General features: G+C 39.6%; 1 protein-coding gene across 1 annotated transcript in view; it reads left to right on the plus strand.

Annotated features, from left to right (window-relative positions):
• The first annotated feature begins 5,161 nt into the window (after nt 1-5,161).
• The window catches only part of tmem44 (transmembrane protein 44), a 49,981-nt gene continuing 30,472 nt past the window's right edge, over nt 5,162-24,670 (plus strand). The window contains exons 1-6 of the mRNA XM_034179953.1: nt 5,162-5,378; nt 5,473-5,599; nt 5,684-5,774; nt 10,765-10,922; nt 11,271-11,360; nt 11,438-11,605. Of these exons, the coding sequence (XP_034035844.1) occupies nt 5,167-5,378; nt 5,473-5,599; nt 5,684-5,774; nt 10,765-10,922; nt 11,271-11,360; nt 11,438-11,605 (846 nt within the window). The 5' untranslated portion in view covers nt 5,162-5,166. The remainder of the gene's footprint in view (nt 5,379-5,472; nt 5,600-5,683; nt 5,775-10,764; nt 10,923-11,270; nt 11,361-11,437; nt 11,606-24,670) is intronic.

The raw sequence follows: 24,670 nt of genomic DNA on the forward strand, positions 1-24,670 counted from the left end.
CCTGTGAGACACATTGAAGTGGACACGGTTAGAAAAATTAAGCTGGTTTTCGGTGAAAATTTTAACAGCTGATGAGAGGTTTTGAGGTGATACTGTCGCTTTAAGGACTTCCCACGGTGCGAGACGTCGTACAGCGGTTCCAGGCGCCGTCGTCAGCTTGTTTCAAGCCGAAAACCTCCACATTTCAGGCTCTATTGATCCAGGACGTCGTGAGAGAACAGAAGTTTCAGAAGAAATCGGTTTCAGCATTTTATCCGGATATTCCACTGTTAAAGGAGATTTTTTTAATGAAAGACGTGCGGGCGGATTGCAGCATCAGCTCGCAGCTGCCGCGACGCTCCGCCACAGGAAAAACACCTCTGTTGGAAGCCTTAAGGACAAGTTGGAACATGTCCAGCTGTTTAAACAATTTCTCATATACTCACTCCACTGAAAGCCATCAAAAGCCGCCTGGATTTTACAAATGGTTATCAACACGGAGGTGTTTTTCCTGTGCCGCCGCACCGCGCCGGCTGAGTCCCGACACGTGGACCCGTCCGCACGTCTTTCATTAAAAAAATCTCCTTTAACAGTGGAATATCCGGGTAAAATGCTGAAACCGACTTCTTCTGAAACTTCTCTGTTCTCTCACGATGTCCTGGATCAATAGAGCCTGAAATGTGGAGGTTTTCAGCTTGAAACAGGCTGACGACGGCGCCTGGGAGTGCTGCACGACGTCTCGCTCTGTGGGAAGTCCTTAAAGCGACAGTATCACCTCAAAATCTCTCATCAGCCGTTAAAATTTTCACCGAAAACCAGCTTAATTTTTCGAACCGTGTCCACTTCGATGTGTCTCACAGGTTTAGAAAAAATTTTGATCAAACAAAGCGCCAGTCTCTCAGCAACTTCTCAAACAAAGCGCCAGTCTCTCAGCAACTTCTCGAACAAAGGAATTCCTACGGGGGGCTGGACGACTCCTCCCACAAGGAGTGCTCACAGGCGAATGACGTCACCAACAGGCGTGGAAAAACTCACGCATGCGCACGAGGGTTCAAGCATGTCTGACGTAAAAACATGAATGAAATCCATATAGTTTTTGAAAAAATTAAAAGGACCTATACTTTATGGACAGCCCTCGTATAAACGTGTTTATTATGTATTTATCTGCATATGTTTCTGTAACAAAAGCTAAATTAATTTTAGAATTAAATGAGTGTACGTTAGTTTCTTTGTCTCTGTATATGTGACTCATGTTGCGTCTGAGATATCTGCTTAAACCTTCACAGTATTCTCTGTGTATGTATGTATGTGTGTGTGTGTGTGTGTGTGTGTATATATATATATATATATATATATATATATATATATACACAAAGAGTAACGGTTCTTTGAAAACTCAAGTGGAGAGCACAACCTCGATGATGAATGAAATTTAGTCTTGTCCTCTGTAGAGGTCACTTACCCTACTATCATTGTTAATGAGTTTAATTATTTTCCATCTTATTTTGCGATGCAATGCACACACTGTAACATGGCAACAGTCTTGTAACTTCAGTTTGTCCTTAAGGATTCAGGCTCCCCAGGAGTTCACCTCAGATGGTATCAAACCTAAAAGGGAAGCCTTTTTGCGTTGTAATTGTTACTGTATGTTTATATTTATTTTTTTTATTTATTGATATAGCGCAAAATCACGACAACACTGCCTCAGACTGCTTCCCACAGGTAAGGTCTAACCTTAATCAACCCCCTGAGCAAGCACACAGACAACATTGTTAAGGAAAAACTCCCTCTGGCATTTTTGAGGATGAAGCCTCAAGCAGACCAGACTCAGGGGAGTGACCCACTGCTTGGGCCATTCGAACAGCTCTCTCCAGAAGAGAGTACAAAAATGTCTACATCCATACAGAAGATTGAGAGCTCATACTTCCAACAAGACCCAACAGTGTTTTCTTTCTGTCTGTAATATTGCTGACATATTGTGGAGGTGCTGTTGATCAGAAGACAAAATGTTAACCAAATGGAAACGGATTCAGATCTGCATCAAAATTTATTTTATTCTTCCTTGGCCTATGAAAATAAGTTACATTGTTGTGCACTCCTGATGGGAAATACACAAACAATTACCAGTGTATTGTCAAAAATTGCTGAAATGGTATCAATCATATATTATGTTTTCATGAAAACGACTACAAATACATGGTAGGAAGACTTCACTTACAGGGGTGAATATATGGAGCAACAATGACAAAAAAGATGTGAATCAGAATCACCTTTATTGTCATTGCACAGCAATCAGCACAACGAAATTTGCTTTTGCATTCTCAAAAACAATGGCCACCCTCGCACATACTTCAATAAATATTAAAAACATCAGGAGATTGGGGGGAGGCAAGCTCGGAGACAAACATAACTTGTATTTCACTGATCCCACATTGTCATTGTCCCATATTGCACTTATCCCATGCTGCACATGTACCATATTGCACTCTAAAACATCAATTAACATTAAAATACCCAACTTAATAAAAAACTTTAAATAGCTTAAAAACTAATAAATATACCTAAAAATTTAAAATATTTAAAAACAAATATTGCACATGTCCACCCTTGTTCTAATTAGAATAATGCAATTGTTCCAACTGGAGCTGTTCAGTTTTGTAACAGCTCTAGGAAAGAAGCTGTTTTTCAGCCTTGTGGTGTGGGCTTTAAAGGCCCGATAATGCCTGCCGGATGGAAGCAAAGAAAAAAGGTGGTGTGAGGGGTCTGTTCCGTCCTGCAGAATACTGCTTGCTCGGCGGAGGCAGCGAGTCCTAAAAACATCATCCAATGAGGGCAGAGGGAGACCAATGATCTTTTCTGCCGTTCTTATGACTGATGGATTTCTTGTTGTTTTCAGAGTCTGCGTTTGATACTGTGGCTCATATTTTACTGGACAGACTGGAGAATCAATTTGGGATTACAGGAACTGCCCTTGCATGGTTGACGTCATACCTGTCTAGTCGTTCTTACTGTGTGTTGTGCAATGGCACTTCTTCTGATCTTAGGGATCTGAAGTTTGGGGTTCCGCAGGGATCCGTTTTAGGCCCTCTGCTTTTTTCCCTTTATGTAGCACCCCTTGGGAATATACTGCGGCGTTTTGGGATTGCCTTTCATTGCTATGCTGATGACACCCAATTGTACATGCCAATAACTGCTGGTAATCTCATTCACATAAAATCTTTGGAAGATTGCCTTGCATCAGTGAAAAGTTGGATGTCTAGTAACTTCCTACTTTTAAATTCTGATCAGACTGAAGTGATGGTTCTTGGTCCAGCGAGGTATCGGCATCAATTTGATCAGCTAGCGCTTAGCTTAGGTTTGTGTGTTATACATCATACGGATAAAGTGGGGTAATTTTTGATCCTATGTTGTCTTTTGACCTCCATATTAGAGACATTACGAGGACTGCTTTCTTCCATTTGTGAAATATAGTGAAGATTCGTCCCATCCTGTCTATGGCTGATGCTGAGACTTTAATTCATGCATTTGTCTCTTCTAGATTGGACTATTGTAATGCTCTATTCTCTGGTTTACCGCAGTCTAGGATTAGGGGTCTTCAACTGGCTCAAAATGCTGCTGCCAGACTTTTGACACAAAGCAGAAAATTTGACCACATTACGCCTGTTTTGGCATCCCTACACTAGCTTCCAGTTGCTGCAAGATTGGATTTTAAGGTACTGTTATTAGTTTATGATTGTTCATGGACTTGCACCTCCCTATCTGGCTGACCTGGTAAGCCCCTATGTACCAGCTCGGGCCCTGCATTCTCAGGGTGCAGGACTTTTATGTGTTCCCATGGTGAATAAAAAGTCTGCCGGTCACAGAGCTTTCTCTTACCATGCCCCTGCTCTGTGGAACGATCTCCCGGCACACATACGACAGTCGGATACTGTGGAAACTTTTAAATCATGTAGACTCATTTGTTTTCCTTGTTTTATCATTAGTGTTATGATGTGTTTTTATTCTTGTATTCTTTTATGGTTGTCTTTTTATTTTTTTAATTTTTTAATTCAGTTTTTTCTGTTTTTATGTTGTGTGAAGCGCCTTGAGACGATTTCATCGTGAATTGGCACTATATAAATTAATAAATTTGATTTGATTTTGATTTAGAGCAGTTTGCAAACCATGTTTTAATGCAATAGGTTAAAACACTCTCGATGGAGCAGTGATAAAAGGTCTTGAGCAGCTCAGCCGACAGGTTGTTCTTCTTCAATGTTTGTAGAAAATAAAGCCTCTGATGCGCCTTTTTGACTACAGCAGATGTGTTAACTTCCCATTTAAGATCCTCAGTGATCCAGGTTCCCAGAAATTTAAAACAAGAGACCCTCTCTACTACTTCACCTTTGATGATTAAGGGAGAGGGGTCATCCTTGCGCTTCCTGAAGTCAACTATGATCTCTTTGGTTTTCTTGACATTCAGGGTCAAATTATTTTCTGTGCACCATTCAGCTAGGCTTTCAACTTCATCTCTGTAGGCTGCGTCATTGCCGTTGAAGATCTGTCCCACCACAGTAATGTCATCAGCAAATTTTATTATCGTATTTGAGGGATGGGTGGGAATGCAGTCATATGTATCGATGGAATAAAGCAATGGACTTAGCACGCAGCCTTGTGGTGCACCGGTGCTAAGAGACAGACTGGAGGATAGATGTGGGCCCAGTTTGCCTGTGCAGGCAGCATCATACTTGAAAATATTTCCAGTAAACAATTATTAAATTAAATGCAGGAATAAGATGTAATGCTTTACTCCATACTATGGACATATATTGTCTCTAGCTCTAATTCCTTAGTTATGATCCTGAGGTTCTAGTGAACCTTCAAAACAAAACACTAATTCCTGTGTGTAAACTTGGGTCTCCTTCGTCAGGTCTTATGGCCCCAAGCTTATATCTTTGTATAATCAATGGTAGTTGCTTGTGGTACCGTCAATGCGCCATGGGATGGTTCCTCCATCCCTAAAATATTGACGGTCAGAGGAATGTGACTTTTGGAAATCCAAAATTCTGCCGTGGAAGCCTTAATTAAATTTGGTGTGAACGCTTCTGAGGTGGGCGGGGTTTACATGTAAGCCCCTCCCTAAAGTCAACGTCATTCCCTATATGATGAGGCGGGCCAGTAGGGATGCGTTTTCTTTTTTAGAAAAAAAAAATGAACGTAAGCATACAAAAAACGGACGTGAGGTGGCATACGCTGAACTCAGCTGATCAGACTACCGTCAGCATTAACACGTTTGTGTCTGGTTTACTCTCTTTTTGCGTGGAGTCTCTCCGCACCTGTCTGTCCAATGACGCAGACAAACTTTGCCTTCCCGTCGTTCTTTGCGCTCTTTCTGCTCTGCTGTTACTGCCGCCGTGTTTGGTGTAAGTCATTTTCAGTAGTTTTTTTGTTCGGTTATTAAGTAAGACGTGACTGTAAATAAATTGATATTATTATTATTATTTTTATTTCTTCAAGGCTCGTTTGTCAGAGGTGCACGTTTCAGGGAGAAAATCGAAGAGAAACGGCGACTTTTTTTTACTGTTTCCTTGGAAATCTGTGCGGCACCACTGGAGCCGTCCTGTCCAGGCAGCTCTACATCCTGGTACCACTTTTTAAAGACACATCAGTTTCAGGGAGGGGAAAAAAAACCCTTCCCGTTTCCACTTTCCACTCTTCTTATGTTTAGGTTCTAATGAGTGCTTTTGCTGCTGCTGTGGATGCTGTGAATTTTCTTTCCTGCGTTCTGTCTCTGTGCCTGTGCTGGAAATCAAAAACGGGTAAGTTACATTTAAAGTGTGTAGAATTAGAGGATGCAGGGGACATTGTTCCACATTTTACTGAAGCACCTGCAGCAGACTGACTAAGGCCTTGTTTACACTTCCTGTTCAAATTGGATTTATTGTAAATCTGATACAAATTGGACCTCACTAATCAACTGTCCACATTATGACAAGTGACCACATCTGATCTGTGTCCACATTGACATAGTCTTATCCGTATTGATTGCTATGGTAACAGGAAAAACAAAGACAGCAAATTGTGCCTGTTTTTGTCCAATATACTTGAGGCGTCACGACGCAAAGTTTTTCTACAATTGCAAGGATGCGACTGAAATACTCCATTGTTTTTGGCTGTTTTTTCTACTTTTTTCCACTTATTACAACTCCACAGGTAAAGTGCCTCAAATCAACTTCTGTCTTTCCAGAACTACATCATTGTTGTTCGTGTCATGCTGCGAGTGAAGCAGGGGGACAATTTGAAATAATGTTTGAGTGACCGTGACCAAGCCATTCAGATTGAAAGGGCTAGTGGGGCAACCATAGACTGTGTGTGTGTGTGTGTGTGTGTGTGTGTGTGTGTGTGTGTGTGTGTGTGTGTGTGTGTGTGTGTGTGTATGTGTATATATATGTATATATATGTGTATATATATATGTGTATATATATATGTGTATATATCTATCAATCAATCAATCAATCAACTTTTTTCTTATATAGCGCCAAATCACAACAAACAGTTGCCCCAAGGCGCTCCACATTGCAAGGCAAGGCCATACAATAATTATGAAAAACCCCAACGGTCAAAACGACCCCCTATGAGCAAGCACTTGGCCACAGTGGGAAGGAAAAACTCCCTTTTAACAGGAAGAAACCTCCAGCAGAACCAGGCTCAGGGAGGGGCAGTCTTCTGCTGAGACTGGTTGGGGCTGAGGGAAAGAACCAGGAAAAAGAGATCGATCACTAATGATTAAATGCAGAGTGATGCATACGGAGCAAAAAGAGAAAGAAACAGTGCATCATGGGAACCCCCCCACAGTCTACGTCTAAAGCAACATAACCAAGGGATGGTGATAGTACCATATCACCCCAATAGAGCGCTTCGCTCTCAGACTGCAGGCTTACTTGTAGTTCCTAGGGTTTGTAAGAGTAGAATGGGAGGCAGAGCCTTCAGCTTTCAGGCTCCTCTCCTGTGGAACCAGCTCCCAATTCAGATCAGGGAGACAGACACCCTCTCTACTTTTAAGATTAGGCTTAAAACTTTCCTTTTTGCTAAAGCTTATAGTTAGGGCTGGATCAGGTGACCCTGAACCATCCCTTAGTTATGCTGCTATAGATGTAGACTGCTGGGGGGTTCCCATGATGCACTGTTTCTTTCTCTTTTTGCTCTGTATGCACCACTCTGCATTTAATCATTAGTGATCGATCTCTGCTCCCCTCCACAGCATGTCTTTTTCCTGGTTCTCTCCCTCAGCCCCAACCAGTCCCAGCAGAAGACTGCCCCTCCCTGAGCCTGGTTCTGCTGGAGGTTTCTTCTTGTTAAAAGGGAGTTTTTCCTTCCCACTGTAGCCAAGTGCTTGCTCACAGGGGGTCGTTTTGACCGTTGGGGTTTTACATAATTATTGTATGGCCTTGCCTTACAATATAAGGTGCCTTGGGGTAACTGTTTGTTGTGATTTGGCGCTATATAAAAAAAAATTTGATTGATTGATTGACAACACCCATTGGTTTTCTGTACAGGCCTGGAACAGCCAAAATGACCCCCTTTCCTGGGCATCATCATGTTAAGATCCCCACCGCACTTATTCACGATGAACTCATTAATGTATAACAGGGTAGCGTGTGGGTGGCTTTGTGTACGCAATGAACAAAGCCTGAACATGCCCCTCTCTCTGAGTCCAAACCATCAGCTAACAACGAACCTGGATTTGGGTGTTCACTCATATTTTGGGGGACTGCGTGGTGGTTCTCATAACGGTTTACTTTGGTGTGGGCTGTAAAACTTACCTGCCGCATATTTCCACAGTAGTCGTACATTAAGTGGACCTACCAACAGAAAAGTGCAAACACCACTGGCATACAATATTAAACAAGACAAGGGAGTCACTCAGCATCAGTAGTGCAACAGGGACGCCTTAGATGATCCTTTAGGGCATTTCACCGCACAAGATATATTATTCCAGGTGTTTGTAATAAAATACTGCAAACAGACACAAAAGTGAGCAGCTCCGTTTCGGTGGGAGACACCAACAGGAGGATTTGATGTACACAGTCGCTGTCACTCAAAGCAACCATGCCCACAATTATACAGAATTTTATTAATTAAAATGTCTTATACTAAGAAGTTAGGGGAAAAAAATCACACACACACCCCACCCACCGTACAGTTGTCATGGAGGAGCAAACTATCTACAGAGACCAAAACTGTTTTTGTTTTTTTTTTGTTTGTTTTTTTTTAATACCAGGCTATGAACATGTTTATTTCTGCTCTAAAGTTGGATATCTTAAAATGGTCTTCTATGTGAATGTGCTCTGTTTTGGAGCCAGCCTCAAGCGGCCAGTCAAAGAACTGCACTTCGTGGTTGGGGTCAAAATGTGAACTCGAGTGTTGCCGCTTGAGGGCAATATCGCAAAAAAAAAGTGCATTTTGTCATAAAAGTGCCAAATTTGGCACATATGTAGCCAGAGATATTTAAACTAAAACTAGCGCATTGCCCATGGGGATCCACAGTCTCTTGATTGGGTAGTATTTATAAAATAGGTAACTAACACTTTTCAAGGGTGGCAATAAATCATGCAAAGTTTCTATAATGTGTTGGAATGGCGTGTGAGTCCAGAAAGTTTTTAGAACATTAGACCTCAACATTTGTAATGGAATAGTTTTGACTGTGTTGAATGCTTGGTCTCCACAGTCAAGGTCAAACAAGGTTGACGTCCATTGGATTCTATGACATGTGATATGTTACCCTATGACATGATAACTTAGCATGACAGATGGTGCAAACTATTCCTTTTTAAAATCTTATAAGTCAACCAATAATTTGCATAACTTTCTACCAAATCTGGTGCAATTTTAACTTTTGACCCTGTACATACTGAAATTGACCTTTGTCATTCTTTTTGCTGTTTTTACCCATAACTCCATAGAATTCAGCCATAGATAGGCTGAACTCTACCTCAATCATTTGTCATTTTTGTAAAATCATTGCCATGGATGAAATGTTAAAAATTGATGATGGCCCAATATCGAATTTTATTTGAAATACCTTTGGCTATATGTATACCAAATTTTATGCTTTTATTACAAAATGCATAATTGTTATGGAAATTTTAGCTAACCTGCACCACTAGGCTTGAAAAAAATCCATCCATCCATCCGTATTGTAAAAATCTGATCTCCTGGTTTTTGCTCTCCAGGCTGCCAAAAACATCAAGCTTGATACAATCTGGATATGCTAAAATAAATAAATACATTTTGAGTGTTAACATCAACAAGGCTTAAGATCCAGACTGTCAGTTGGCAGGTTTCCATGAGCCTCCAAACTGTTCAAAGTGATGTATTGAATTGAAAATATCCTGCATGGAAACACGCATGTTTGAAGAAATAAATACTTGCAGTATTGCAAAAAAGGTTTTATGCTCTCATGAGGTGGTAATTCAAGTGATTTGAAGAGCTCCATTTTGAAAAAAGTGTAAAGGAACCACTTTTCTGCTGTTATAGTTCACATGATGTGCAAAAAGCATCACAAAATACATGATACTAACAGGACATAGAAAATATGATGTTATGGTAATATTGGATCTAAAAGAAGAAAATAACAATGAAATGGTATTATTGAGCAAGACTTACCCTTCTGTTGCCATTATGATCAAAATGAACAATTCTGATGAGAGCCTTGTCAGAATAACCATTGTTGTGAGAGGACAGAGCCCAGCAGTGGCATTCAATAAATTCCAAAAATATCACTAAACGTTTGGGCAAATTTGTAATGGAAACTCAGCTATTGTCTTCTTTGGCTCATCTGGCAGAAATGTATGTTCCAAGGAGTTTGTGTACAGTGACTTGGAAATGTTCATGTATTATCCACCGACTTGTGAAAACTGGCAATAAAACTGATTATTTGCATGTTATACCATAGAGACCCATTTCTTATTCAACCCATTATCTTGGCTTTGATATTTTTTATTTAATTTAAGGGTGATTCTTTAACTACGGGCACTATTGGCCTTGTAAATGTAATTTCCACCACACCATTGTCTTATAATATAAATCGCCTTGGGGCAACTGTTTGTTGTGATTTGGCGCTATATACATGTGCTCTGATGTCACTGTTTATCTCCATAGAAACTACCCAAACAATCTTTCATACAAACTGTTTAGGGACATTACAGTGTTGTGGTGGAAATTACGGCAATAGTGTGGGACAACTACATTTTGTTTAAAAAAAAAAACACAACAGTTGTATGACATTGAATACCCCAATTATGTTATGATTAATTTACTGATATTTTATTCAGAGATATTTTAAAACATTAGAAAAAATGTTTCTTTACCATTCATTTTTATCATTGAAGATCAAATGTCTGGGTGTGGGACAAGAACAAAACGGCAATATTTGCATATAATGATGCTGAAAAAAGGTGAAAAAGTCATCATAGACTACTAGAACAAATTTCTTAACACACTTTCATTGTATTGATAACTATAAAAGTGTGAAATTTCCCCTTTTTTCTGTTTTTCATACAATATGATCAAAGGACATAAGTGCCCGTAGTCTAAGAATCACCCATAAATAAAATTTTAGAGATTTGCTTTCAGTTTGAGTTTGAGGATGATAATTTTAGAACTTGCCACAATGTAATGCTTTAGTGATGCTGTAGGTGTCACTGTAAAGCTAGCTAGTTTGCACCCAGCTGGTTAGCCAAGAGGACGTGATTACTTAGATGTTATCTAGATAATCAAGAAAAGGATGCATTGTGTGATGCTTTCAGTGAGGCGGCTGAGGGCTATGAGGAGGCGAAGGAGGCAGCACCTCCTTGCAATGAGTGTGCTGATGGTGTTCACAGGAGGCTACCTAAGGTCCAGAGTGAGGTCCAGCCCAGCAGACTGGCCCCCAAGCCAGAGGAGACTGCTACACGTCACCCTCCATGTAAGACTACGACAATGCTGCAGCTACATGGAACTGTGTGATGTATTGTTGCACAATCTGTAAATATTTTGCATGTGCATAAACATTTCACTCATACCTGACAGTTAAAAAAAAAAAAAACCTACTGGCTTCAAATCCCAGCTTGACAGGAAAATCACTAACGGCTATTTGGCAAGGTCCTTAATCCCCTAGTTGCTCCCGGTGTGTAGTGGGTGCCTTGCATGGCAGCAGCCTGACATTGGGGTGAATGTGAGGCATTGATGTGTGAAGTGCTTTGAGCATCTAATGCAGATGGAAAAGTGTTATATAAATGCAGTCCATTTACCATTTGCAATTTATGTTCTCTAGCAGGACAATACAGAAGTTCTTGGTTACATACTTGGCCTGCTTGCCTTCATCATCACCTGCACCTCCAAGTTTCCTGGAGTCTGCAGAGCAGTGAGTGACATAAATGACTGTCATTCAAAACACAAGCATCAAGTCCTTTTTAAAGGTAACCTTTATTTTTCTTACAGCACAGAGGCCAGATGGTGACATGGGCCCATATGATCTCTGGAGGGTTCTGTTCTCTGGCCAGTGCCCTCTATGCTTCAGCTATACTACTCTCCCATACCCAGTTTGGATTTGTTAGAGTCATGCCTTGGCTGCTGTCAGCAGTGTGCTCTGCCAGCCTGCAGCTTCTTGTATCCTTCTCTACTCCATTGCAGGTGGAACTAATTACTAATTCTGCCAGGTTTAGATGGCTTTAGCTAATGTGTCCCTGCTAGAGCCTGACCCTTTTGGATTTTTTTTTTTTTTTTTTTTTGAGGGGGGGGGTGTGATATCAATGTTGGAGACTAAGTTAAAAAAAAAAACATACAATACTAATATATCTGCCAATATATACATAAAAAACTCAGTGATTCCTAACATTTTGTTGTCAAACTCTTATGACAAAGAAATGTAATTTGGGCTTGACATTTTATAAATATAGCCAACAACCAATCAACGTACTTCAGATTTCCTTCACTCTGATCGGCAGTCAGTGTTGCATCATTCAGCATTTACATCAAATATGTTGTCTGTTTTGGCCCCGCCTAGCTAGTGGCAAAACGCCCACTTATCTCTTGTTACTGTAAAATGCCCACTCTGATTTGGAAATGACTGGCAAATGGTCACTTTGCCTAAGTCTGTTGGCGCTAATGTGACCAGTGAGTGATGGAGGTCCCAGCTATGCTTAACAACATTGTAAATAATACCCTCTGCTGGACAAACTGTCATGACTCAATTTTTAACAGCCAAAGTGTTATTCTGCTTTGTTTATTTGGTAAAGGAAATGTTTACGTATCAGCAAAATTAAAGTAGATATTGGCCAACATCAACATCTTCAGCTCTGCCACCTCCAGCTCTGCCTCCTGTCTTTTTGTTAGTGCCACCGTCTCTAAGCCGTACAACATAGCTGGTCTCACTGCTGTCTTGTAAACTTTCCCCTTCACTCTCCTGACCAAATGTCTTAAATATGATTTTAAAATTAAACTAGAGCAGCCCTCAGAGCATGTACTCTTGTCAAACCCTTCAGTCATATTAATCCAAACTATGTAAGAGTCAGCCTGCATGCTGCAATGACAGAATGACTTGGGATAAATAAAATAAATAAATAAATGAACCAACATAATTTGTGGCTCTTCAATTTTGCCGATGTACCCCTGTTTGACTGAAAATACAAATGTTGAACTCCTGCTACCTGCTTCCCTCTCTGCTCACTGTAAAACCATTCAGTGTCAGCACTTGAGGGACACATGTTACCTCATGTCTTGGTGTGTGCAAATAAAAAAAAAAAAGTACTTATTTTTTGGGCCTTAAGCAGTCTTTTGCGAGCTGTTTTTTGGAGGTGATGGTCTAGTGGTTAAGCGTTGGGCTTGAGACCAGAGGATCCTCTGTTCAAACCCCACCCTGCCCAGAAGATCAGTCAGGGCCCTTGGGCAAGGTCCTTAATCCCCAAGTTGCTCCCGGTGTGTATTGAGCGCCTTGCATGGTAGCAGCCTGACACTGGTGTGTGAGTGTGTTTGTATGAATGAGTGAATGTGAGGCATAATTGTGAAGTGCTTTGAGCTTCTGATGCGGGTGGAAAAATGCTATATAAATGCAGTCCATTTACCATTTTGCACTGTGTATATTATGATGATTGTGAAAATGTAATTAAAAGTGTCCGGACTTGTTGTTCATCTTTGGTGGCTGCCACCAATATTAATCAAACTGCGGTCACAATTTGAGTTAGAGATGAGAGATTTCTGGTCCTGCTTCAACTGTAAATTGCTGCCATGAAGCTCAACAGATTATTCATATATGTAACATGTATGAGCGCAAATCTTAATATGTTGAAAGAGTGTAGTGCTCTGCTGTGACCAACAAGGGGAGACAACAGGCTTTCTAATACTAACCCCTATTCAAACCTGTAGTTTACCCATATTTTTTTAATTTAGCTAATTTTCATTGGATCCATGCTGTTATGCCAATTCACACAAAACTGCATCTGTTTTAGACATTAAATTTCTGTTTATGTATGACTAATTTTTTTTCTTAAATTGAACTTTGTGTATTATCGCCACCACCAAGGAAGTCTTGTTTTCACATGCATCTGTGGGTTTGTTCATTTTATATGATGGCTTTCATCACGATGATTCGAAAGCATGTCCACAGCGGGGCATGGACAAAATACAAATTTATTAAACTCTTTAGTGGTACCCGTGTACATGAAGACAGTAAAGCTACAACAGTGGACATTTGTCACCAAAGACCTTGACCTTCACTCAAATGATTGACTTCTGGTTGACCTCACCAGGATAGTTCTGGAATCCACTTAAGTGTGTACCACATCTGGTTCAAATCAGCTTAAAAGTCAAACTCCTTGACCGTATCCCTTGCCAAAAACAATTTTTAAGGGTATTTTCAAGTCCAACCTTCATTGACATAGCAATTTTTGAAAAAATCAGCAAAAAGGACATGGGAGGAGTAGGCTGACAAGCACGCATACATGACTTTGATCCCAGTGCCAAGTTCAGCTCAAATCTCTGTGGAAAAATCTCAATGGCCTTGACAGTTTCGAAAACAACCCCTTTGAGAGTAATTCTCAGGCTGACTGTCATCCACATGTCAAAGTTATTGGAAATCAGCCAAAGTGATAGATGAACAAGAATTTTGACATTTGACCCCACTGCATGTTGCATGTTGAGCTTTGGCCAAGACAAACCCATTAAAGGCAATTCTGGGATCAGTGTACATGCACTCACCAGGTTTGTTAGAAATGGGCTCAAGCACCTCAGCAGCCTCGTGGAACAAGCAAACATTGTCAAATTATAGTGTGATTTTTGGTGCAGTTGTCAGAAGTTACAACTGTTTTGTCAGTTACTCATGAATTAATGCATGGACTCCAGTTTAAAATAATTGTGGCTGAATGCTTGGAATACAACTTTGGGATAATGTGGTTGATGGGTCAGATGTGCCTTGGCAGAAGTATGAACATTCCTGAGTACTACTCTATATTTTTGGAAAACGTGACTTAAATGTGATAAATTGCTCTCCTTGCAATGCTGTTGAAAACTGAAATAAATTTATTAGATTCACCCCTCGTGCACAGACAGTAATGAGCCACTACAGAAATGCAAAGCGCATGATATTTGAGCTCTCTTTGAAGAACACCAGAGTGTACAGCAATTATTACCGCTGAAAACGGCCTGTGCAGTCGAGGTAATGTGAGCAATCGCCCACTTTGAACTTTTGGATCAGTTGTGATCTGTTAACCTTTAACCCAACACTGTCAGATTCTCATCATTCATTGTAATAAGAGACTAAGAGAGGAACCACTCTAGAGTCTGGGAGCTTTTCCACGGACAACGTGAGCCTTTTGGGGGAATTGGGCAGCTCCACTGAGGATACTATTGTGGAGGGATGGCAAGCTCATTCATCAGCACAGATACAAGTAATTCATTGTTTTTGTGCTATAAGTTGTATTTAATATCCTAGCCTGATATCTTTATGCAATAAGTTTAATGCAGTTTAGTACAGTGAAGATATGAACATTTTTCTTTTACTGTTTACAATACTGGAATTATTCTAAACAAAGTGTAGGTATTGTTTTGTAAGGTTTTAATCATGTTTATATGGATCCTGCAGGTTTAAATACTATTCAATCTTTTCTTTAAAGGATAATTTTGCATTGAAAATGAATGGAATGGGACATTACATGGATGTCAGCATTCAGTCTGCACCACAAGTAAGCAAAACATGGCTTGTTTTATGGACTTTAAAAACGGCAAATAAAATGTGTAACATTCAGCATTTGATTTTTATTTGCATCTTAATATGAACATAGAAAATATTCTTGCTTTTAAATATGCCTAAAGGAAGTGTCGACGTCTGAGGAGAAGGTGGAGAACCTGCCTTTGAACAGGACAGTGCAACTAATCCGAGTCAACAGTTTCTGCTCTTTGAATCTCTCAGATGAGTCGTCTCAAGTTAGCTCAGATCTGGAGGTGGGTACCACATATGTAGTATTGACGCACCTGTAAACTTCAAACATCTAGCTCACTGCTCTCCATTTTTGTATGATGTTGCATTAGTATTTTGGGTATAATTTTAAGTGTGGACATTGAAAGGACTGACCTATACCTTCAGATTAAACATGTCAGCACTAACCTGTGAGTCTCAGCAAATACCACTAGCTGGTGATTGCACATTAGGGCAAGAGCACTGAAAGGACAAATTCATATTTGTGATGTGGTTCATATTTTTCAGCCTTTACAGTCACAGTTGAGAGATAGGAAGTAGGGAGAAACGTGCAGCAAAGCTCATTCAGGCTGGGATTCAAACCTGGGAATGCTGTAAAACTGCAGTGTTTTGGAGGATACACAGGAATCACCCTGCCTGTCCATGAGCCTTCTAAGTGTAACGCCTCCTAAGTCAGTTGTTGCATTTCAGTGAAGCGTCCCACAATGGCAACTGTATATATGAAGATGTGCATGAAGGAAAATATAATTCCTGCTGATGCCTTCAAGGAGAGATGATTTGAGTTTTGTCTAGATTTGATGCGCCATTTCCTCCACTGGTAGCAGCATAGGACTTGTATGGCAAAGTGTAAATGAGTGGGGGTGGTTAGGCCATCCCAACTGGTTTGTGTAATCAGTAACTCAAAAAGCAATAACTGCTATCAACTTCTCAATCTTTTTCAAAGATTATGTAACAAGAACAAACAGAATAAAATCAGATGAGCAGATGCACCATTATGGAAGCATATTACATTCACTGGATAAAAAAAATTTGACCGCTGATCTCATAATTACGAGATCTTTTCTCATAACTACAAGAAAAGATCAGGTGTCTAATTTTTATAAATATATATATATATACACATACACAGTGGTGGGCACAGATAACCAAAAAATTAACTTCGATAACAAATAATCAGATAACTGAAAAGTTATCTTCGATAAAGATAAAACAAACCACCCAAAAATGTATCGGAACTTACAGATAACCGATAACAGATAAATTCCAATATTATCTCTCGCACATTTACAGCTACTAGTAAAACAAATTTAATAGCTTCTAATAATATTAAAAATAACAGACCCAAACAATAAGACCACACTTTTTTCTTTCAACAGTCTGCCCCTGCTGGAAGCTCTTGTTATTACAGCGCTCCGAGCACAGAGGCACCCCGAGACCCAAACAATGAGACCACACTTTTTTCTTTCAACATTCAGCCTCTGCTGGAAGCTCTTGTTTATTACAGCCCTCTCAACACAGAGGCACCCTGAGAGCAGCCGTAAAGCCAGCTTTCTATCAACAATAAAGCTCCGGTCATGCGGAGGTCTTGCAAAATAGTCATATTGAGTTATGGTGTTGATTTATAAATAACATTAATACCGATAGAAGAACTCCATTAATGTCAATTCTGTCATTTGTACAAAGTTAAAATATAACATATATCTTTTAATGTTGAATAATGCACTAATTCTGACATTTTGTAACAAAGAGACAGATCGCAAAGGATTCTGGGTAAACGTGCCTCTGCTAAATACTGATTGGTTGTCATTCATTATGTAAACCAACACGTTAATGTGACGTCTGTCGTGTGTTGGTGTTTAAATGTGCTTTTGTAAAATATTCCATTTTTTTTATTTGTAAAAACAGGCATTTTTACGGAGCCCTGGAAGTGTCATCGCAAAATCTTTTCCACATTCTCTCTTTACAACATTCATTTGATGTTGTAAAAACGTGCTTTACAGTGTGCGAGATGATTTACATGCAGGAATTTTTTGGACCAAGTTTCAGGTTAATCGTGCGTCCTGCATCGTGTAGTGTTCATGGAGTATCAAGCTGCGGTCAACATCTGACGACCACCTCCTGATCGCCGGTCGAATGAGAATCAAACCTGTTTGATATATTATTGTGGTCGGCCGTCGTGAGGTTATCCTGCTGCTGAAAGCTACAAGCAGCATCCAACCATTCGCACTGTGCCTGTGCAAACACTGCAGAGCTGTCTTGTAATAATGTTGTTGTTGTTATTATTATTATTATTTTGCAGTTGTTTTGTTTTTAAACTTCATTTGTAAAAAAAAAAAAAAAAAAAAAAAAAAGCCATTTGCAAAGCAAAAAAGTTGATTTGACAATCATCTGACATAACCGGGGTCAAAATAAATAGAACACTGCCATCTACTGGTTCCCAGACACTGCCATGAACACTACTGGCCAGTAGATGCTAGATGGCAGTAGAGGCTTTCAAAACAAATTCTAGACAATCCCTGTCTGCTCACATTTAAAATGCGTGGAATTTAACAAACGCAATTAAAAAAATCAGCGTCTATAAATGCAGAGAATATATTCAAGAGAGTTTTAGGCACTAGAGTTTAATGCTGTTGTCCGTGGAGCCTGAACAGAGTGTCTGAAATACATTTGTCCTATCGTGACGTACTGAGATTACATCATCCTACCCAAAATGCGCTGCGGGGCAGAGCATGTGCTCACAAAACCTTAAAAATTACCACATTACTTTAAAACTAAAACATATATCTGATATTTTTACTTTATGAAACTTCAGACATGACAGCAATTTTAAATAACTTGTCCAAAATTAGTTTGGTTAAAATTTGAACCATAAGTTAAAAATGTATGCCTCTGGATGACTTAGGTCATATTGCCAGCATATCGGTATGGTGTTAAAGGAAATGTTTTATTTACTTTTTCCTTTTGGGGCTGTTTTCCTTTGTTTGCAGAGAATTGAGATGCTTTTTATACAAGCAGTTCTCTTCTGTTTGCAAAGGTTATAACTATGCGTCTGTTATAAAACTTTGAACAGGTGGGTGCTGAACTAATTTTAAAAATGCTTGTCGCTGTTCAGCTTTGTTTATTTTGTTTATCGGTTTAAAAGTTATCGGAAGGTAATTGGTCCGATAATGGTTTTTAAAGTTATCTAAAAAGATAATCCGATACTGAAAACATTATCTTCGATAATTATGTTATCGGAAGTGTGCCCACCACTGTATATATATGTATGTATGTATATATATGTGTAGATATATATATATATATATATATATGCCATGACCCATCTTCAATGCTCTTACTGAGGGAAGGAGGTTGCTTGCCAAAATCTCGCAATACATGACCCCATCCATCCTCCCTTCAATATGGTGCAGTCGTCCTGTCCCCTTTGCAGAAGAGCACCCGCAGAGTATGATGTTTCCACCCCCATGCTTCACGGTTGGGATGGTTTTCTTGGGGTTGTTCTCATCCTCTAAACATGGTAAGTGGAGTTGATTTCAAAAAGCTCTATTCTGGCCACATGACCTTCTCCCATGCCTCCTCTGGATCATTCAGATGGTCACTGGTGAACTTCAAATGGGCCTGGACCTGCTCAAGCCTGTGGTCCCAGCCCTCTTCAGGTCATTGACCAGGTCCTACAATGTGTAGTTCTGAGCTTTCTCAGAATCATCCTTACCCCACAAAGTGAGATCTTGCATGGAATCCCAGACCGAGGGAGATTGACAGTCATCTTGTGTTTCTTCCACTTTCTGATAAATAATCATAACAGTTGTTGTCTTCTACCAAGCTGCTTGCCTGTTGTCCTGTAGTCCATCCCAGCCTTGTGCAGGTCTATAGTTTTGTCCCTGGTGTCCTTAAACATCGCTTTGGTCTTGGCTATGGTGGACAGGTTGGAGTGTGAATGTTTGTGTGTGAACAGGTGTCTTTTATACAGGTAACAAGTTCAAACAGGTGCAATTAGTACAGGTAAAGAGTGCAGAATAAGAGGGCTTCTTTAAGAAAAATTAACAGGTCTGTGTGAGCCAGAATTCTTGCTGGTTGGTAGGGGGTCAAATATTTATTTGCAGCAGTAACATACAAATAATTATAAAAAAAAAATATACATTGTGATTTCCAGGGTTTTTTTTTGTTTTGTTTTTTTTTTTTAGATTATGTCTCTCACAGTGGACATGCACCTAAGATGAAAATTTCAGACCCCTCCATGATTTCTAAGTGGGAGAACTTGCAAAATCGCAGGGTGTACAAATACTTATTTTCCTCACTGTAACTGGATGGATTTCCGTCATACTTTTTCCGTCATACTAATTTTACTTGTATAGATGCCCAGAAGTCATTAGATTTTGAAGTAGTTTTTGTCAAAGGTCAAGAAAAATTAGGGCCGAAAACTCAATATTTCAACAACCAAGTAGCCTGAATGCATAATCTAAAGCATATATTGACAGCAAAATGTTTCCAGTTAATTGGTATGAATACCTTTATAATGAAGTCTTATATAGGCATAAACACCATTACAGGCATATGTATATTTACTTGTACATTTGTTGCAATATCACGGTGTGTAGCGCATACAGGGTAGGCATCAGCCCTTGATGCTGTTCAGTTGTACAGTTGGTCCTGGATCTGTATGGTGCACTAGCATGTACAGTGCCCTCCAAAAGTATTGGAACATGTGGCATTTCACACATTTTAATTTATGCCATTTCAAATACAAAAATAAAAATTTATAAAACTGTCTTCCTTAAACTCAAATGGAAAGAAATCTCTACAACTTGATATAAATTAAGTAAGGATTAAACAACTCGAAGCCGTGCATTATACGGTTTGAATGCACTTCGCAGAGTAACACCACTCCACTTCACGTCATGGTGTTTTAGACTCCACGTTGTGCATTCAAACTGTATAATGCACAGCTTCGAGTTGTTTAATTCGCTTATACCATGGTCCCACACGTCGTGGTGTTTTAGACTCCACGTCGTGCATTCAAACCGTATAATGCACAGCTTCGAGTTGTTTAATCCGCTTATACCATGGTTCCACACAGTGAGCTAACACACAAATATTATTTGGGACTATTTTATACCAGTCTCAAGATATTTTGCCTCCGATGTGCTTACCGAGTCTGCGGGTTCGCGCCGCAGTGAGCCACTCACACCACCCCCCTCTCTGCTGTATGGAGCTGCGGCCAACTCTGGCAACAGGTCCAGAGACTACGCTCGCTGTTGATGTTGATGCGGAGTGCTTCGGCAGCCCGCAAGGATAGAACCGTTCTCGTCTTCTTTCCCGTCTTCAATCTTGTCCAGTTCGAAAATGGAAATCCATGTTTTATCGCGTTTCTGTCATTCACCTGTCAAAACACAGCTGATATGCGCCAACTGATTTGCGCGTTGCTGTGGTGACGACCAGAGTGGAGTGATTATAACAGTGACTTAACTCGCCGAACTACGTGTGCGTATACACAAAAATAATGCACCCCAGTTCGACATGGAATTCTCACTGACCATGGTATAATTAAAAATATAAAAGCCAAGATGATTGGTTTCACAAGTAATTTAATACTTTGGTATTATACCTGTAAATCACTTTTATTGCCAGTTCTTTGTTCCCAGACAAGTTACGGGATGGATACATGGACATTTCCAAGTCACTGACTGTCTTGGACTTTATTTACATCAATTATGAAGAAATATACACAGTATGGCGCTCTGGTAAATCTGCATGGAGTAGACAGTTCTCAAAAACTGAGTGACTGTGCAAGAAGAGTGAGGAAAACCACCAAGACCCCAGACAACCCAGAAGAAGTTATAGGCTTCTGTGGCTGTGATTGGAGAGAAACTGCATAGTGCATGTTTTGACTTAGACTTAGACAACTTTATTCATCCCACCAGGGGCAATTAATTTCAGCAGCCTGCATACCGGCACATCACAAAAAAAAAAAAAAAAAAATACTACATCCACATAAAATGTGCAACATACTACATCCACATACCCATACATCCACACCTTACAAGGAATTTAAAAGATGGATAGCAGAAGGAATAAAGATTTTAACAACCGATTCGTCCTGCAGACAGGTGAAACATAACGACGGCCCGAAGGCAACAAAGAAAATTCACCTGCCAGCACATGTCCGGGAGAAGACAAAATACAATTTGCCTTCCTCACCATTTGCTGTTCACAAAACTAGCTAGGTCTCTGGTTTCCACTCCAATGATCTTTGAACATGTCTTTGTGATACTATGCAAGCTACTTTTATCTTTTCAGTGCCAGGCTAGGAAACCAGCAGATGAAAGAAAAACATAAAAGACTTTCAATAAAGGACGGATAAAAATGACCCATAATAACAGGACTGACAGAGAAGGACTTCAATTTGCGAAGGAGGTACACTCTCTGTTGCCCTTGCTTCACAATGTCTGCCGTATTTACGTCGAATCTCAACTTCTCATCAAAAAAAGTGCCCAGATATTTATATGCAGGAACTTTTTCTACAGCTTTCCCATGAATAATGCTGTCTATAGCAAACCCTTTATGTCTAAAATCAATTATAAGCTCCTTCGTTTTAGATACATTTAACTCCAAGTGATTTGTATCGCACCATGAAACAAAATCAGCAAGGGCCTCCCCATGTCCTGACTCCTCTCCCTGAAGAAGGGACAGCAAAGCAGTATCATCAGAGAACTTAACTAAATAGCTGCATTGCCTGACACTTCTGCATTCATCTGTATATAAGATGAAAAGCAAGGGGGAAAGAACACAGCTCTGTGGTGAGCCTGTGGACAAAACTAAGGAGTCTGAAACGCGTCCATTTACCAAAACTCTCTGTCTCCTATTCGTTAAAAAGTCCGCCAACCATTCAACCATCTGGTGAGGCAATTTAAAATCACACCTTAACCTCTTAATTAAAAGGCAAGGCTGCATCAAGTTAAAAGCTGAAGAGAAATCAGCAAATAAAAGCCGAGCATGTATCCCAGTTATACAGCTTCATGATGAAGTGGTACAGAGGAGGATTTTCTTTCACCAAAACATCAAATCTAGGCATCTCAGATGTACCTTCTGGCAAATTGTAGCTGAACTTTCAGGTCTTATTTTTTTAGAAAATCATCCTCTATGCCACTTTATGAGGTTGTAGAGATTTTCTTTGTTTGAGTTTAACAAAGAAAATCTTAGAAATTTTTATTTTTTGTATTTGAAATGGCATAAACAAATTAAAATATGTTAAATACCAAGTGTTCCAATACTGTTAGAGGGCACTGTATGTTGCTTGTATTTACTTCATAAATGCAGCTGCTCCTCAGCATCACACCATTTTAGCACACATGTGAAGATGTGCGTGAAAGAAAATACTAACATCTTTAAAATAAATTGACCTTTCATTGTTGTTTTATACATCATGTAATGACAAATTGTATAAACAGACTTTAAGGGCTCTTCAGTGCAGAGGCTGACCAATTTAATGCCAACATATCACAAAATATTTCCTATCACCAATATATACTGTAGTACTTGCAGGAAACTTCTGTGGCAGAGTGCTGGGTATCATTTTGCAAGTTTTCTCACAGATATCTAGTTTTTTTTACATTTTGTAATGTTTTCCCTTCAGCACGCACGAGGCAAAGGTTGAGTCACTTTATCAATGTGTGACAAATTGAAGGGTATTAAACAGGCACCGACACTTTTCTGTTTCTCTGCCCTTCAGAAGATCTCTACTCAATAATTAACATGGGCGGCACAATCCGAGCTATACACAAGCTCAGCACTAATCACATGTGATCTGTGTTGCATACACTCATAAATTGGCTGTTAGTTAGTTCTACTCGATCCATCGATCGGGGGACATATAAATCCACCCAAAACTGTGACTTCAACTTGTACTGCATCCAATCACACTTTTACCATAGTCCATGTTGTGACGATGACATACACAGAGGTGGCGCTCCAATGACCATCATAGTCCACAGTAATGCTTCATTTATCTTGCAAAATGCAATCCAGCAACAAACCATTAATACTTCCTCTTGATAGACCTCACGCACTCTCAAATGTCTCATCAGTTATCCTAGTCTGCTGTGTTTTTACTGAGCTGACACAAAGTATCCTCCCCCAGTAAGCCTACTTCTCAGCATGTTCACAATGTTTTTCGTTTTTACCATGGCAGCCATTTATAGTCATGGTCATATTTTAAAATATGTTCAGAAATGAATGCAAACAAACCAATATTGTATTATGAAAACATAAAAAAATAAAATGTTTTCAGCAAAGCAAAGGGCTTTTATAAAGTGAAATAAGGGCCAAAGAAGGATTTTTATACAAGAAAACCAGTCAAATCTAGGCTTGCATCTCCCATATGTGCCTTCAGGCAAACTATCTGGAATTTCATCATCTCTTTTTAAGAAAGTCCTATTTGCTACTTGAACATGAAGCTGTATGACCGGTGATGAAAGTCAAACATTGTGCTCTGCACATCTTCTCCAGTCACAACCACAAACATTTATAGCTCTTTCAGAGTTGTCATGGGCGTCTTAACGGCTTCCCTCAGTCATCGTCTTCTTGCAGAGTCACTCAGTTTTTGACAACTGCCCACTCCACACAGATTTACCACACAATACCGTGATTGGAATGTTTGATGTGAATGAACACACAAACAGTCACTTGAAAATGTTGATGTAGCCATCCCCCGACTCATGTCAAGAAACCTGGTGTGGAAGTGATGATTTACTGTAAATTCATCAAAAGGTGCCAGTACCATGTCCAGCATACCTTTTATCTTTATTTTTATTTATTTTTGGCCTCGGGTTGTGTTTCTCTGTGCATAATCCAGTTTGCAGTTGCTTGAGCGTTAAAGATCCCCATTGGGGCAGCATATACTGTATTTGCTTCAGGGAAAAGTTATTCTTGCTTGAGAAAAGTGGTTCATTTTGTAATTTAGCTTCCTTCCTCATAAAAGCATACTTTGACTTTGTAGGGAAAATTAAATTACAGGCTTTTTGTTTTTGAGCCATGAAGCTTTAAAAAGAACCTTCCTTACTGTACTTTCCAAGGAGGATGTAAGCAATGTTGGAAAGGTTTAGCACAACCACCATTTGTTGTGTCTGAAAGAGGTTGGCCTGTTTTGAAACTGTTCTTGCAGAATTTTAGAGCTTTAATGGAACAACAAAATAAAAAATAGATTGCAAAATATTGAACACACTGGTAGCTGAGTAATTAAAGCACAAACGCATGCAGTCTCTGCAGAGCCCTGATTGCAGTATAACAGACAAATAAAGGTATTTCATTAAAACTAGATTTCACCAATGGTGGAACAATATACTTGCTCCATGATAGGATACAAATCACTATACACCTATTCACGATTCAATACACATGAAAATCAAAGGTGACTACGGTTATCTGAAAAGTATTCATAGCGCTTCACTTTTTCCACATTTTATGTGACAGCTGTATTACAAAAT

This window comes from Thalassophryne amazonica, chromosome 10, assembly GCF_902500255.1.
Source record: "Thalassophryne amazonica chromosome 10, fThaAma1.1, whole genome shotgun sequence".
NCBI lineage: Eukaryota > Metazoa > Chordata > Actinopteri > Batrachoidiformes > Batrachoididae > Thalassophryne > Thalassophryne amazonica.